The sequence below is a fragment of the Propithecus coquereli genome, unplaced genomic scaffold (genome assembly GCF_000956105.1).
Source record: "Propithecus coquereli isolate 6110/MARCELLA unplaced genomic scaffold, Pcoq_1.0 Scaffold34, whole genome shotgun sequence".
NCBI lineage: Eukaryota > Metazoa > Chordata > Mammalia > Primates > Indriidae > Propithecus > Propithecus coquereli.
The window spans coordinates 11,602,309-11,615,090 of record NW_012149063.1 but is presented as its reverse complement, the minus strand read 5'-3'; the positions used below and the strand labels follow the sequence as shown (position 1 = coordinate 11,615,090).

Here is a 12,782-nt window from a genome sequence, read left to right as displayed (position 1 = left end):
GCTCAGGCTGGTCTCGAACTCCTGAGCTCAAACAATCTGCCCGCCTCGGCCTCCCAGAGTGCTAGGATTACAGGCGTGAGCCACCGCACCCAGCCATACTAATATGTAGTTTTTTGTCAAGGAGTAGAAGTTGGTTTGGTTTTTGAATACAACACAACAGAAAAAAATATTACGGTACATGGAAATGACTATAGTAGCTGACAAGTAATTTAAAAATATTTTAGTTTAATAATAAATCTAATTTTATCTTTTTGGTGGAGGGAAGTGTGTGGTGGGAGAAGCATGTGATAGGAATGTACAGGAGCATAAATATCTGAGGCTAGTTCAGAGCCTTGTCAGGGTCCCGCTGTCCCTCAGTTCTGACTTCCAGTCTCCAAAGAGACCAAATGCTGGTGTATTGTGCCTCATAGTGAGCAGCAGAACAGATCTCCATGACAAATGAAGACCTTTTTCTCCCTAGCGTAGATTCTAAATATAATCAAATGAGTTGATTGCCTAAGTAAGTTGGCGGTGTTTCCTCCTAAGTAGGGACTCCTGTTTCATGGTATAACATAAAGTATAAATACCCATGGTTTCACCAAATACACATCACCACCAATTTACATGATTGCAGTGTCAGTCCTGACTGCTTCTGTCCTAAATGTGAACCTTCAAGCTCATTTCTTGCTTACATCTTAATCCAAATCCCAAATCTTGGTGTTGATTTTTTATTTTGCTATAAAATAATCATTTTCTACATAGTTAAATATATGTAAGAGATAGACCGGAGAATGGCCATAAGTAAATTGAATGCGGCCTGTTCACCTAAGGTTCTATATACATTCTATGTTCCTTTACTTTCTAGGAAGAAACATTTTGATAAATTTTAAATGTGTACATATATATAAGCCAGATTTTTTCCCCCTCATCCCAGAGAGACTAATTATTCCCTTGTGACAACCTCAGTCAGTAATATGAGTGTCTCCAATTTCAGATGTTAATTTCTTGAGACATACTAGTCCTTATATTGTATTTACATCTCTGGTCAGGTTGCTAGAGGCTTTATTTTACAAACTCAAACCAGGAAAAATATCAGCTCCACAATGGTGGTTCTTAAACCTTAGTGGCGTAAGAGTCATCAGAAGTGCTTGTTAAAATGCATATTCCAGGGCCCACCCTCAGAAACTCTGATTTAGTAGGTCAGAGGTGAAGCTTAGGCATTTTAATAAGTACCCCCGTTGGTCTGATGTGGGTAATTCTCACTGAGAAATACTATCCTAGGACTCTAATCCTTTAGTTTACCACTCTTCTTAGAATCATTGCTAATACTTCTTCAAAAAATCAGGCCTATTTATTTAGAGCACTAACAATTTATAAGTACTATAAATAAGGCAGTGAAATCCTTTTCTATTTCAGAACATGACAATGATAATTTTTTTTAGGTAATATTTTCTACTCTAAAAGTCTCCATTAACCATTATAATAACTATATAGTTTTAGAAGTATTTTTATATGTTATATGATTAAATCTATGCAAAAACCAGCAAAGTAGGTAAGACAGATATTGTCACCACCCTTGGACAGAGCAGGATTTCTCAGCCTCAGCACTATTGCCACTTTGGGCCAGGTAAGTCTTTGTTGTAGGGGCTGTTCTGCACAATTAGCAGCATCACTGGCCTCTGCTTACCAGATGCAGTGGCATTTCTTCCCAGTTAGGATGACCAAAACTGTCTCCAGGCATTGCCAAATGTTTCCTGGAGGGCAACATCACCCCGTTGCCTACTTAAGGTATTGTCAATAAATCCACAATGCCTAATATGTTTTATGCATTCATTGAACACATGTGAATTGAACACACACTTTATGTCACGTGTTCCTCTAGGCTCTTACAATATAGTACTGTCTTACGACATGGAACTGGCACTCAAGTTGGGGACACAGGGAGTGGGGAGTAATAATAGGTTTGGCTTTTAGGAAAGGCCTCTCCGAGGACACGACATTTAATCAGAAACCTTGAAATGATGTGAAGGAATAATCCAAGCAGAGGACAATTCAGATAGAGGACACAGCAGTAGAAATACCTCGAGACAGGAACGGGACTGAGGAAGGAGAATGTCGGTGTTGGACAGGGAGCAAGGCAGAGCCACAGAAGATGAAGAGGAAAGGCAGTCAGGGGCCAAGACAGGTGGTGTCTTTTTAGCCCATGAACAGGAGCTTGAAGTTTATTTTAGATGTTATGTGAAGTCATTGGAGGGGTTTTTGAACAGGGAATTGATTTATGTTTTAAGAAGATCACTGGCCATTGTGTGGATAATAGGGAGGGGACAGGCAGTGACAGTGGAAGGCAAGAGGCTGATAGAACAGAGGCAGTGGACGTAATGAAAACTGAGACGCTCACGAGGCTCAGCCAGTGAGACTTGCTCGTAGAAGCGTCAGGCTTTTGGCCTTAGCAACTATGAAGATGGGGAAGTCTGGGAGAGAAGCAGGTTGGGAGCAGATTAAATTTTATTAACAGATATCTAATAGTTAACCAAGTGAAGATGGCTAGTAGGCAGCTGGGTATCAGTGTCTGGGTTTCAGGAGAGGGGTCAAGGTTGAGGATACTAACTTAGGAATTATTATCCTATGGCTGTTATTTAAAGGGATAGAACTAGATAAAGTCATCTAAACCTGCCTAGTATTGATTTAGAAGAAAAGACAGCCTCTGAAAAGTGAACCCTGGGTCAACCTACATGTAAGGGGCAAGAGGAGGAAGGCTAAAAGGAGCTATTGTGTACCAGAAAACAAGAGAAAAGGGCATTTCAAGGAGGAGCAAGTGCTCACTTCTGCCAAATGCGCTGGAGAGGTCCAATGAGATGGAGACTGAGAATTGACCGTTGGATTTGGTAAGGTGGAATTTTTTGGTGAACTTGAAACAGTTGGTTTCACAGTGTAGGAAAGACAAAATCCTGATTAAAGTGGATTATAAAGAGAATGGGAAATAAGAAAAGAATGAGTACAGAGAACTCTTTTAAGAGAGGTACTATTTTTTTTCTTTTTAAATTGAGATTTAATTTCAACATAGTAAAATACACAAATCTTAAGTGTATATTTTGTTGTATAATATATTATATCTTTTTATGTGCTGGTAGAAATAATCTAATTGAGAAAGAATTGATGGGGGAGAGAGAAGATAATTGCAAGAGCAAAGCTTTGTGTAGGCAACAGAAGATAGGCTGTAATGCACAAGTGGAGAGGTTGGCCTTCAAAGTAGGGACAGGCCACCCATTACATATGAGGACAGAGCATGGGGATAGAAAAGAAGGGAAGGTCGTACATTTGTTGTGGGAAGATGAGAGAGTTCTCTTCTGATTGCTCCCCAGTGAATTAAGAAGTAAGATCTTTGGCTAAGAGTGAAAAGGGAGTTGGAGATATAAGGAATAAAAAAAACATAGATAATCACAAGAATGGGAAGGTGAATTGACTAGAGAAATATAAAAGGATTGCCAAAGACCCATTTGAGTTTATTTAGTCATAACTTAAAAAAGAGACCCATCTGCACAGTTGTTTTTATCTGGCCATGTTCAGCTCTCTGGTATAGGCACAATTAGGCAGAGAAACCAGGTTTGAAGTTTTAACAGGTGAGTCTGATGGAAGGAAGGCGAGCAGGGCTTGGGCAAAGGTTGTATGTAGGGAGGTGCTTACAGCCTTTGCCCAAGGAGGGAAGTGAAGACATGAGTCTGATGGAAGGAAGGCGAGCAGGGCTTGGGCAAAGGTTGTATGTAGGGAGGTGCTTACAGCCTTTGCCCAAGGAGGGAAGTGAAGACATGAGGCTCCCGTGTGCTAGACAGTAGAGCACTCTGAGGTCAGTGGATTGGTGGACTCCATGGGGTGGTAGGTGTGAGCATACTCACAGAGGTGAGTCGGAGAGTCAGTAGCTGGTGGTCAGAGAATAGGATTCATGAAATTGAGATTTTGGGAGCTGTAAATGATGAGAAGTCTTTATGGCCCATGGTGTAGGTAGCTGAGGTAGAGTGAGGGCAAGATGGTTGGAAGTGAAGGAGGGAGTCAAGGAACTGAAAGTTCAGGGTGTTGGTGGTTGCCTGCATGGAGGAGACAGTAACAAGCCTGGCACTGAGAGGAAGACAGTGACCATTGCTAAACCCCTCTGTGGATGAGGGGATGCGACAGGAAAAGCCGAAAGAACAGCATGCACTTCAAAGGAGATGTTGTATTTAAGGAGAAGAGGGAGAGGAAATGGTCAGGAAGCAGTAATGAGTAGCAAGGCGACCATCAAACCCACCTTCAGCTTGCAGTATGTCAGGTGTGAAACAAAAACAGTAAGCAGTTGAGAGGGCTGCAAGCCTGTTTTCTCTGAGGGTGGACAAATTTCATTTAGAGCAAGAGAGAAAAGGGAACATTTGGAGGCCAGGATAAGGATATAGCAGATTTTGCTATTGGCAGGCTCGAAGTCCAGGGATCACAGTAGAAGGATTTGGAGGTTGGAGACTTTTCGTCCTCAACTTAAATAACTCTTCCCTAGAAAAAAATTTCGTGTATGTTACTTAATTTATCTGGAGAAATTATAAAATGTAATGTCCTTCAGGAAAGAATTTGATCCTTAATTTACTTTGCAACATCTTGATTACAGGAATGGTTTGCAGTATATGTGGAGCTTAATCAGCAAATTGCAGCGCTCCTGAATGCTGGGGATGAGGAAGATCTTGTGGAACTCAAGTCACTGCAGCAACAGCTTAGTGATGTTTGTTATCGACAGGCCAGCCAGCTGGAATTTAGGCAAAATCTCTTACAAGCAGCTCTTGAATTTCATGGTGTTGCCCAGGATGTAAGTGTTTATTCTGATTGCTTTTCTTTTCTTCAAATTATCTGAATACTTATCTACACATAATTTTTGCAGGTTTGCATGCCTCCTAATTATTTTTCTGGAACAATAAAATAATTTGCTGGTGGGGGTAATGAGATAAAATCTTTGATTTTTTAAAAAAAAATTTTATTTTTAAGTCATTCTGCATGCAATTAAACCTTTTATTGTCTAACTAGAGTGTTCCAAACTAGTACATATACTTCGTTTGGACTGTTTCTCAGTGTTTACGCTTTATGACATAGATGGAAATGGAAGCATCAATAATTTTGTGTATTCCGCTGACCTGAATGTACTTCTTTGTCTTCCTGATGCATGCATCTGTGTGTTCTGTCTTCCAGATAACATGTATCCTAATTATTTGTCCTTGTCTTTTAACAGCATAGTCTTTTCAAGTGTAATTGTGATAACCTCATTAGATATAAACCTCATTAATCATTAAACACTTTAGATGCTGATTACATCAGGGTTATCTCTTTGGTGTCCCTCTGCTTTAGTTGTCTCAGCAGTTGGATGGCTTATTAGGGATGTTGTGCGTAGATGTAGCACCAGCTGATGGAGCATCGATTCAGCAAACTTTAAAACTGCTTGAAGAGAAGCTGAAAAGTGTTGGTAAGCAGATTTTAAAAATGCTGAAACATAAGGGTTTTTTTTTTTTTGTAAAATATCATTACCATGTTAGACAATTAAGTCAACTTACACTGAACTAATTATAATTATTTGCAGGAAACACAGGAAAAATAGTATAAAAAGATTTATTCCCTTGAGGGGGTATAATTTTCATGCTGAAAATTTTATTTCTCATTGTTGGTTAGTCACTCCTCCCTTCACTGGGCTTGTTTACCGAGCTATATCTACAGGTGCTATGTCTTGCATATACTATGAACAGTTACTTGTAGTGCATGCATAAACTGTAATTAGCTGTGAAGTGTTCTGTGGTGAACCCTGTATGCCCAAAATTGTGTTTTATGCAATGATTTTTGTTGTTGCTATATCCTAACCTTGTGAAAAAATAGTTGGTTTGGTTCTGTGCATTTGTTTCTCCAAACTAGAAGTATTACCGGGTTAACATACTCTCCAAGGGGAGAAGGGTCCAATTATATTAAGCTAGTTCTGTCATTCAGCATCAAGGCCTTTAAAATTTTTCTACAGTAGAAAATACAGTGAAGTTCCCTGGGTCAGGATATAAAAATGGGAAGAAAGGGGGGGTCATATTAAGAGGGACAGGAGGGGAAAAGGAAAAATGGAGGGGAGGAAGCAGGAACTTAAGGCAGAGTATTCTTAGAAAGTGGTGACACATGATTAAACCAAATTAATTAACTATTGAAAACAACTTGAGGGAATTGTTTTGAAAAATTGTGTTTGTATTGACACTTGACTTGCTTACAGCCTTTGTTATTTTAACAGATGATATGCATAATGCATATTTAATATTTAATACACCAAATGAAATTTATTTTAAAATGTCAGAAGTTTTTTTGAGCCACACTTTTCCTTGAAAAAGAAAAAAGAATTCCTATAAACATATCTAATTTGGAGTATTGTAAACACATCCTACATGTTGCTTCCCCTGGTGTATAAACTGGACTGTACCTTTACTCACATTGTTCAGCATCTTTTGTATTGATAATGCATTATTTGAGTATTTTGAAATCTTGTAAATCTTACAGATTTTTTAAACAAAATATTAATATTTGCCTTATTCTCCTAAGAGTTGGACTACATGAAAGCAGAAAGAGAAAAAAAATAGGAAAATCTTACTCTTCAAAATAGAAATTCTCATACTTTTTTCCTGCTTTCAGTTTTTAAAACTTATTATTATCTATGGAAATTCATGTTTTGAAAATTCTGCTTCGGGAGAATTTGGCATGAGAGAGAACTCTAGTTTAAGCCACATTTAAAGAGGTTTTATTGCTTGAAATGTTTATAGGACTCCATCCCAAGATAGTTTAATGTACAAAGCTGTTATACTCAGAATCCAAGAACAGTATCCACTCAGAGGATTTATTGAGGCAGGGAAAGCACCTTAGATGTTTAAGAGATTAAATCTAGTAACTTTTGTTGTAGATGTGGGATTGCAAGGTTTGCGTGAAAAAGGTCAAGGTCTCCTGGATCAGATCTCCAATCAGGCATCCTGGGCTTATGGGAAGGACGTAACCATTGAAAATAAAGAAAATGTGGACCACATACAAGGAGTGATGGAAGATATGCAACTTAGGAAACAAAGGCAAAGTTTGACTGTTAATGTTAATTTTTACCAAGATAACATAATATTAATTAAGATGAAAAGTTACATAATTTACATTTTATATACAAACTAAAATTTCTTATCTGTTAAATAGCAGACATGTAGTAGGTTTTTGGTGAATGTAGTAATTATTGTATATGATTGTACTAACACATAATAACAATTTGTTCAGTTAATGGGTACCTTTTCCCTTTTTACTTGGTAGTAAAATTTCCGTTAAACTCAAGTACTTCACATTCCATACCCACACGGTAGCCTATGACTCTGCTCTACTTTAAGAATACTTTTTGGAGAATTTTGCTTTTCCATCTTCATTAATTTGAGAGTTGTTCTTCTATCTGTCATCTACATTGATCTGTTTCTTCATCTAAACTTCTTATATAATGTCATACATCCATTGCTCTCATAGTAGAAGGATTAGACAGTGGACGAATGATGATATTTAGTTTCATTTGATGTAGAACTAGGAATTTAAAATATTCTTTGAAAACTCAGTTTGCCATAGCAACTGTGAAGTCTTAGAAGGTAGAGGATTAAAATTATCTATACAAGTGTACACAGTCTAGCATGGTTATATGAAATTTTGCACACTTAGAAATTTTGAAATCATCAACAAAACTTCAGAGAAACTCTCCCCAACATCACAAAGATGGTCATACAAAATCACACAACATCACAAAATGGTCATGAGGCAGAAATTCCCTCTGTATCCTGCCCTCATAACTTATCCATTTCATTATTTTCACCATAGAGGATAATAGAGCACCCCTGATATCAAAGCTTATCCTTCCAGGTAGGCTCTCATTCCAGTCACACTCTTGTCTCCTTACTCCCTCAACTCCTATTCTCTACTCTGATTGCTGCCCCTCACTTAAATGCTTAAATCTCTCCTGTTTTTTTTTTTTTTTCACACACATGCATGTACCTTCCTCTTCAACCCTTTGTTTTCTAGTGTTAGAGCTCTCCTTCCTGACAGCTAAGTTATTAGAAGGTCTACCCTGCATTCATACTACTTCCCCACTACCTCCAATTCACTTTTGAACCCTCTTCAGTCTGACTTCTGCCCTCACTATTTCATTCCCTTTGGTCTTACTGGTGTTGCCAATAACTTTGTAATTGCCCTATGTAATAAATACTGGATCTTACTCAAAATTCAGGGAGTACTTTAGTCCTGACTTGCTTTACTTTGATTATTGGTAGACATGACTGACCTTTTCTTTCTCCTTGAAGCTCCCTAACAACCTTGTCTTCCTTGAAAACACCCTCATGATCCTTCTCCTGACACTCTGTTTCTTCTTGGTCTTCTTCACTGATTTCTTGGCCTCTAGCTAAGGTCACTGCTTCTAGGGTTTGTTCTAAGGTCAGATCTTCTTCTTTATATGTTCTCCCTGGACAATCTCACCATTTTAATGACTTTCATGGTTTAGTAGTTATGGCTCTTACCAAGACCCTCTCCTGTACTCTAGACCCATGAATCCAGTTGCCTACTGAGTGTTTCCTGCTGGATGCCCCGCCATACTCCTCAGACCTAATATGTCCAGATTGGAATCATTTTCCCCCAAAACTTGCTCTTCTCTTGTAATTTCCTACCTAGGTTAATGTTACCATCAACTACCAAACTTGGGATTTATCCTAAAATCCTTCTTCTTCTTTATCCCTTACAGCCTAATCAAATGTTTAAATTCTGCTGTCTCTGAATCTCAAACATTTCTTTGCTCGAGATCTTATCTCTTATCTGCCTCTGGCCTTGCTCTTCTCCAGCTGTTGTATACAATAATAATCTTCATACAGTGAAAAGATTGCATAAAACCTCCTTGGGAAAACTTCCCATTTTCTCAGATGAAGTTCAATCTCCTTGGAATGATGTAGGAAACCCTTTGTAATCCAATCATGCAGAATCTTATCTTCTATAACTTTCCCACGAAATCACACAACTATTTTTATTTTCCTGAATGCATCATACTCTTTCATGTGTCTACAACTAAGAATACTTCTTGATTTTCTGCTTAGTGGATTCCTACTTGTTCTTCAAGATTCAGGGATACTTATCTTAGGAAGCCTTTTTGGATTTCTAAGGCAAGTTAGTCACTTGCTCCTCCCTACTCCCATAAAACCTTTTACATAGTTCCATAATGGCACTTATTACATTGTTTATTTAAAAGTCCATCTCCCAAATGAGAGCATCTCGATAGTAGAGACCATATCTTATTTTTTCCCCAGTACATTATCCAATACCTGAAAAATGATGTATTGAATACAGTATATGTATGATATCACCTACATCATTAAAGTGTCTTACATCGTTTTTTAGTTTCAGATCTTAAAAATAATTATCATCATCACTTCCTTCAATCCACTGTGGAATTACTTTAACCAAGTTGCATTTTTACATTAAGTTATGAGTTTTATTGAGTGCATCTTTATTTAAAAAATGCCTTGTAATAACTACTTCTGTGTTGTTATTAAGCTTTATTTAAGGACATTAACTGTAGTGTAGAGCCCAGTGCCATTGGGTAACTTGTTATTTGTATTTGGGACTACAGTGGGAGTCCCCCTCCTACCTGCAGTATATGGCATTGCATGAGAATGAAGGAAATGGACCACAGCTGAGTTAGGTCAAGTCACCTTAAAAATTTAATCTGTATGTTATCCAACCAGAACACAGTGAGATTTAAAAATTGTGTTTCTCTGTACCCGGAGATCACTGGAGATTTTTTCCTCTTGAGAATATAGGTGGAGTTTTTTTTAAATTTAGAATTAAATATTATTGTATGTAATATAATATAATGAAGAGTATTAGTTTTTAAAAATTTCCTTGGAATATCATCCTCTAAATTAGTATTTGAGAAACTTTACGTTTGTCTCTTTGAAACTTGTTTAATGCTAATTGGCAATGGAGATTTCTTTGGGTTTTAGTGTACTGTTGCGTTTATGCTTTGCTTCAATATTTTGCAGAATCCATGCTATCCTCAAGAGGGTTTGTCATTCAGTATCATTCAGGTATTTTGAGGTTTTGATGTAACATAGATATAGATATCCTTAAAATTCTTACAAATCAGTACAAAATAGTTGCTATCTCTGTAGTATAGGACTAAGTATCTTAGTATACTATAAAATGTGTGCCAGATGATGATGTTATAATAGCAGTCAACAAAACTGAAATGATGAATTACATTTATGTTTGGGTTTATTAGATGTGAAGATATGGTAGATGTGCGAAGGTTAAAGATGCTTCAGATGGTGCAGTTGTTTAAATGTGAAGAAGATGCTGCCCAGGTAAGGACCAGTCCGCCACATTATGTAGTTATCTTTTCTTAGAAGATTGATTTCATTTAACTGTAAACAAAAGGACTTTCTTAGGACCATATACTTTTCATGCTCCTAAGAAAGCAAATTCATTAAGTCAGATTCTAGTTTATCCTGTTGAAGAATAAATTTGGTATTCCCAGCTAGCTTACTGATCTCATTTGACTTAATCCTCTCAGTGAAATTCTCTGTTGAGCTAGAAATTGGGATTATTTATTGTTGTTAACTAGGCTGTTGGTTAAATCCCGGGATAAAGGCTGGTGTAGCACGTTGCTTTTTAACCCACAAGGGAATTTTTAATGCCAGATAAACAATTTGATATCTTTGTATAGTTAGCATCAGAGAATATCAGTTCAGCTTGATATAGAGGAAATTTGTGATTTTATATAGTAAAACAAATCTAATGAGATCCCAGTAGATCTAAATTATAGAAATACATGATCTATTATGTGATATTAATTGTTTAAAAGTGCTTCTCTTTAGTAGGTCTTGCCTTTAAATTTAAATTTTAAGGAGTAATAGAGGTCATAATTCATTTAGCTTGGCATCAAATGAAATAAGCTCTTTAGAACTTAAGTATTAATTAATGGATTGATTATTCACATAGCAATCTTGGTTTATGATGTTTTGATATAATAAGTGAAGAGTCGTGAATCCAGCTTTACTGTTGCGTATTTTCATTTAGGCTGTGGAATGGCTAAGTGAACTTCTGGATGCTCTGCTTAAGACCCACATCAGATTGGGCGATGATACTCAAGAAACGAAAGTTTTGCTGGAAAAGCATAGAAAATTTGTTGATGTTGCACAGGTGCAGAACTGGTTATCTTCCTTTTCTACAAGCTCAGTGTTTGAATAGCTTTCTGCATGATTATAATGTAACTTTACCCTCCAAGTCCAAGAAGGTTAGTTTTGTTATTCCAGAAATATCACAAAATTAAGAAAATGTCAGCTGGTGCATCAAAACTAGCCTGCATAAACTTGAGAGGGTTTATGTTCCCCAAATACAGGTTCTGTATGCTCCCTCTGCTTTATGTTATGTATTATGGCATTTTTTTTAGGCAATCCAACTGTTCATTCACAGAGGTTAATATGAAATATATGTTAATATCAGTAAATACGAAACCCCACTTTCTGCATCTTACTAGTGTTAGCATAATAGAGAAATTTTTTGTGGTGAAAAGTATCTTAATATATTTTACCTAGTAACTGAGTTCATATTGTAATAGATATGGTTTCCTATATGGAATATAAAGTACCTAATTTCACTCACTTGTTTTGATTAATTAGTGAATAGACATTCTTTTTGGCCAGTGAAATTTAACAGAATAAGAGGGGGAAGCCTTAAAAAGAAAGAAATTTATTATAAACTAACTAAAAGTATTGCTTCCCCTTTATTATTTATGCATGCAGATAATCTGTAGTAGTAAATGCCACTGAATTTCTTCAGTATTGATTTCTACTAGTGTCACTTAATTGCAACCACAGTGCTCCTGCACACCTACCCCATCCTCTCTTTAGAATTCTCTTATTATAATTTCATGTTTACTTTTTCTTTTTTAGAGCACTTATGACTATGGTAGGCAGTTGCTACAGGCCACAGTTGTGTTGTGCCAATCTTTGCGCTGCACTTCTCGATCATCTGGGGATACGCTTCCTCGACTAAACAGAGTATGGAAACAATTTACAATAGCATCTGAAGAGAGAGTGCATAGGTTGGAAATGGCTATTGCATTTCACTCTAATGCTGAAAAGGTTTGCTTTTTTATTTTTTGAAATGTATTCTCAATGGTATTTATTGCGTATGTTTGAAATATGTTAATTTTAATAATATAATTATATGACTTTTTCAATATTTATATTAGTTCCATTGTTAAAGTTTGTTTAGATATAATATATTGTCTTAGAGAGTTCAAATTAAATTTGCTTAATCCATATCAGTGCTGGAGTACTGTCACTGATGTCCAGAACCACCTGGGTATTCCTCTCTTCACACTACTTCTCTCCTGGCCAAACCTAATGTCCAGAATGTGCCCTCCATTCGTTAGAGTATCATGACTTTAATCTTTTCATTATGCCAGGAAAGGAAACTTTGCTTCGGCAACTACTACTAATTGTCACACATTTTTAAAAAGGTATTTTGTGATTTTATAATTTAGAGACATAAAAAAATGAGAATAAGGGTAACAACCCTTTTTTCTGTGTCATCTTTAAAGATTCATTCTAAAACTTATTTTTTAACAAATTAAAGTCATTAATTCCAGAAACCAAAAGTAAAATATGCCATGTTATTTAGGCAAATTTTTAATAGAACCTTTTTCTTACTCTCCACAGTAAAAATGTATTACACCCAAACCTTACATTTCCATTCAGGAGAGGAACTTTATTATG

The 12,782-nt window shown here is 36.6% G+C and overlaps 1 protein-coding gene across 1 annotated transcript in view; it reads left to right on the top strand.

Annotated features, from left to right (window-relative positions):
• SESTD1 (SEC14 and spectrin domains 1) overlaps nt 1–12,782 on the top strand; it is a 119,240-nt gene that overhangs the window by 102,436 nt on the left and 4,022 nt on the right. Inside the window, exons 11-16 of the mRNA XM_012650707.1 lie at nt 4,610–4,804; nt 5,338–5,452; nt 6,908–7,067; nt 10,283–10,364; nt 11,080–11,202; nt 11,955–12,146. Coding sequence (XP_012506161.1) covers nt 4,610–4,804; nt 5,338–5,452; nt 6,908–7,067; nt 10,283–10,364; nt 11,080–11,202; nt 11,955–12,146 — 867 coding nt within the window. The remainder of the gene's footprint in view (nt 1–4,609; nt 4,805–5,337; nt 5,453–6,907; nt 7,068–10,282; nt 10,365–11,079; nt 11,203–11,954; nt 12,147–12,782) is intronic.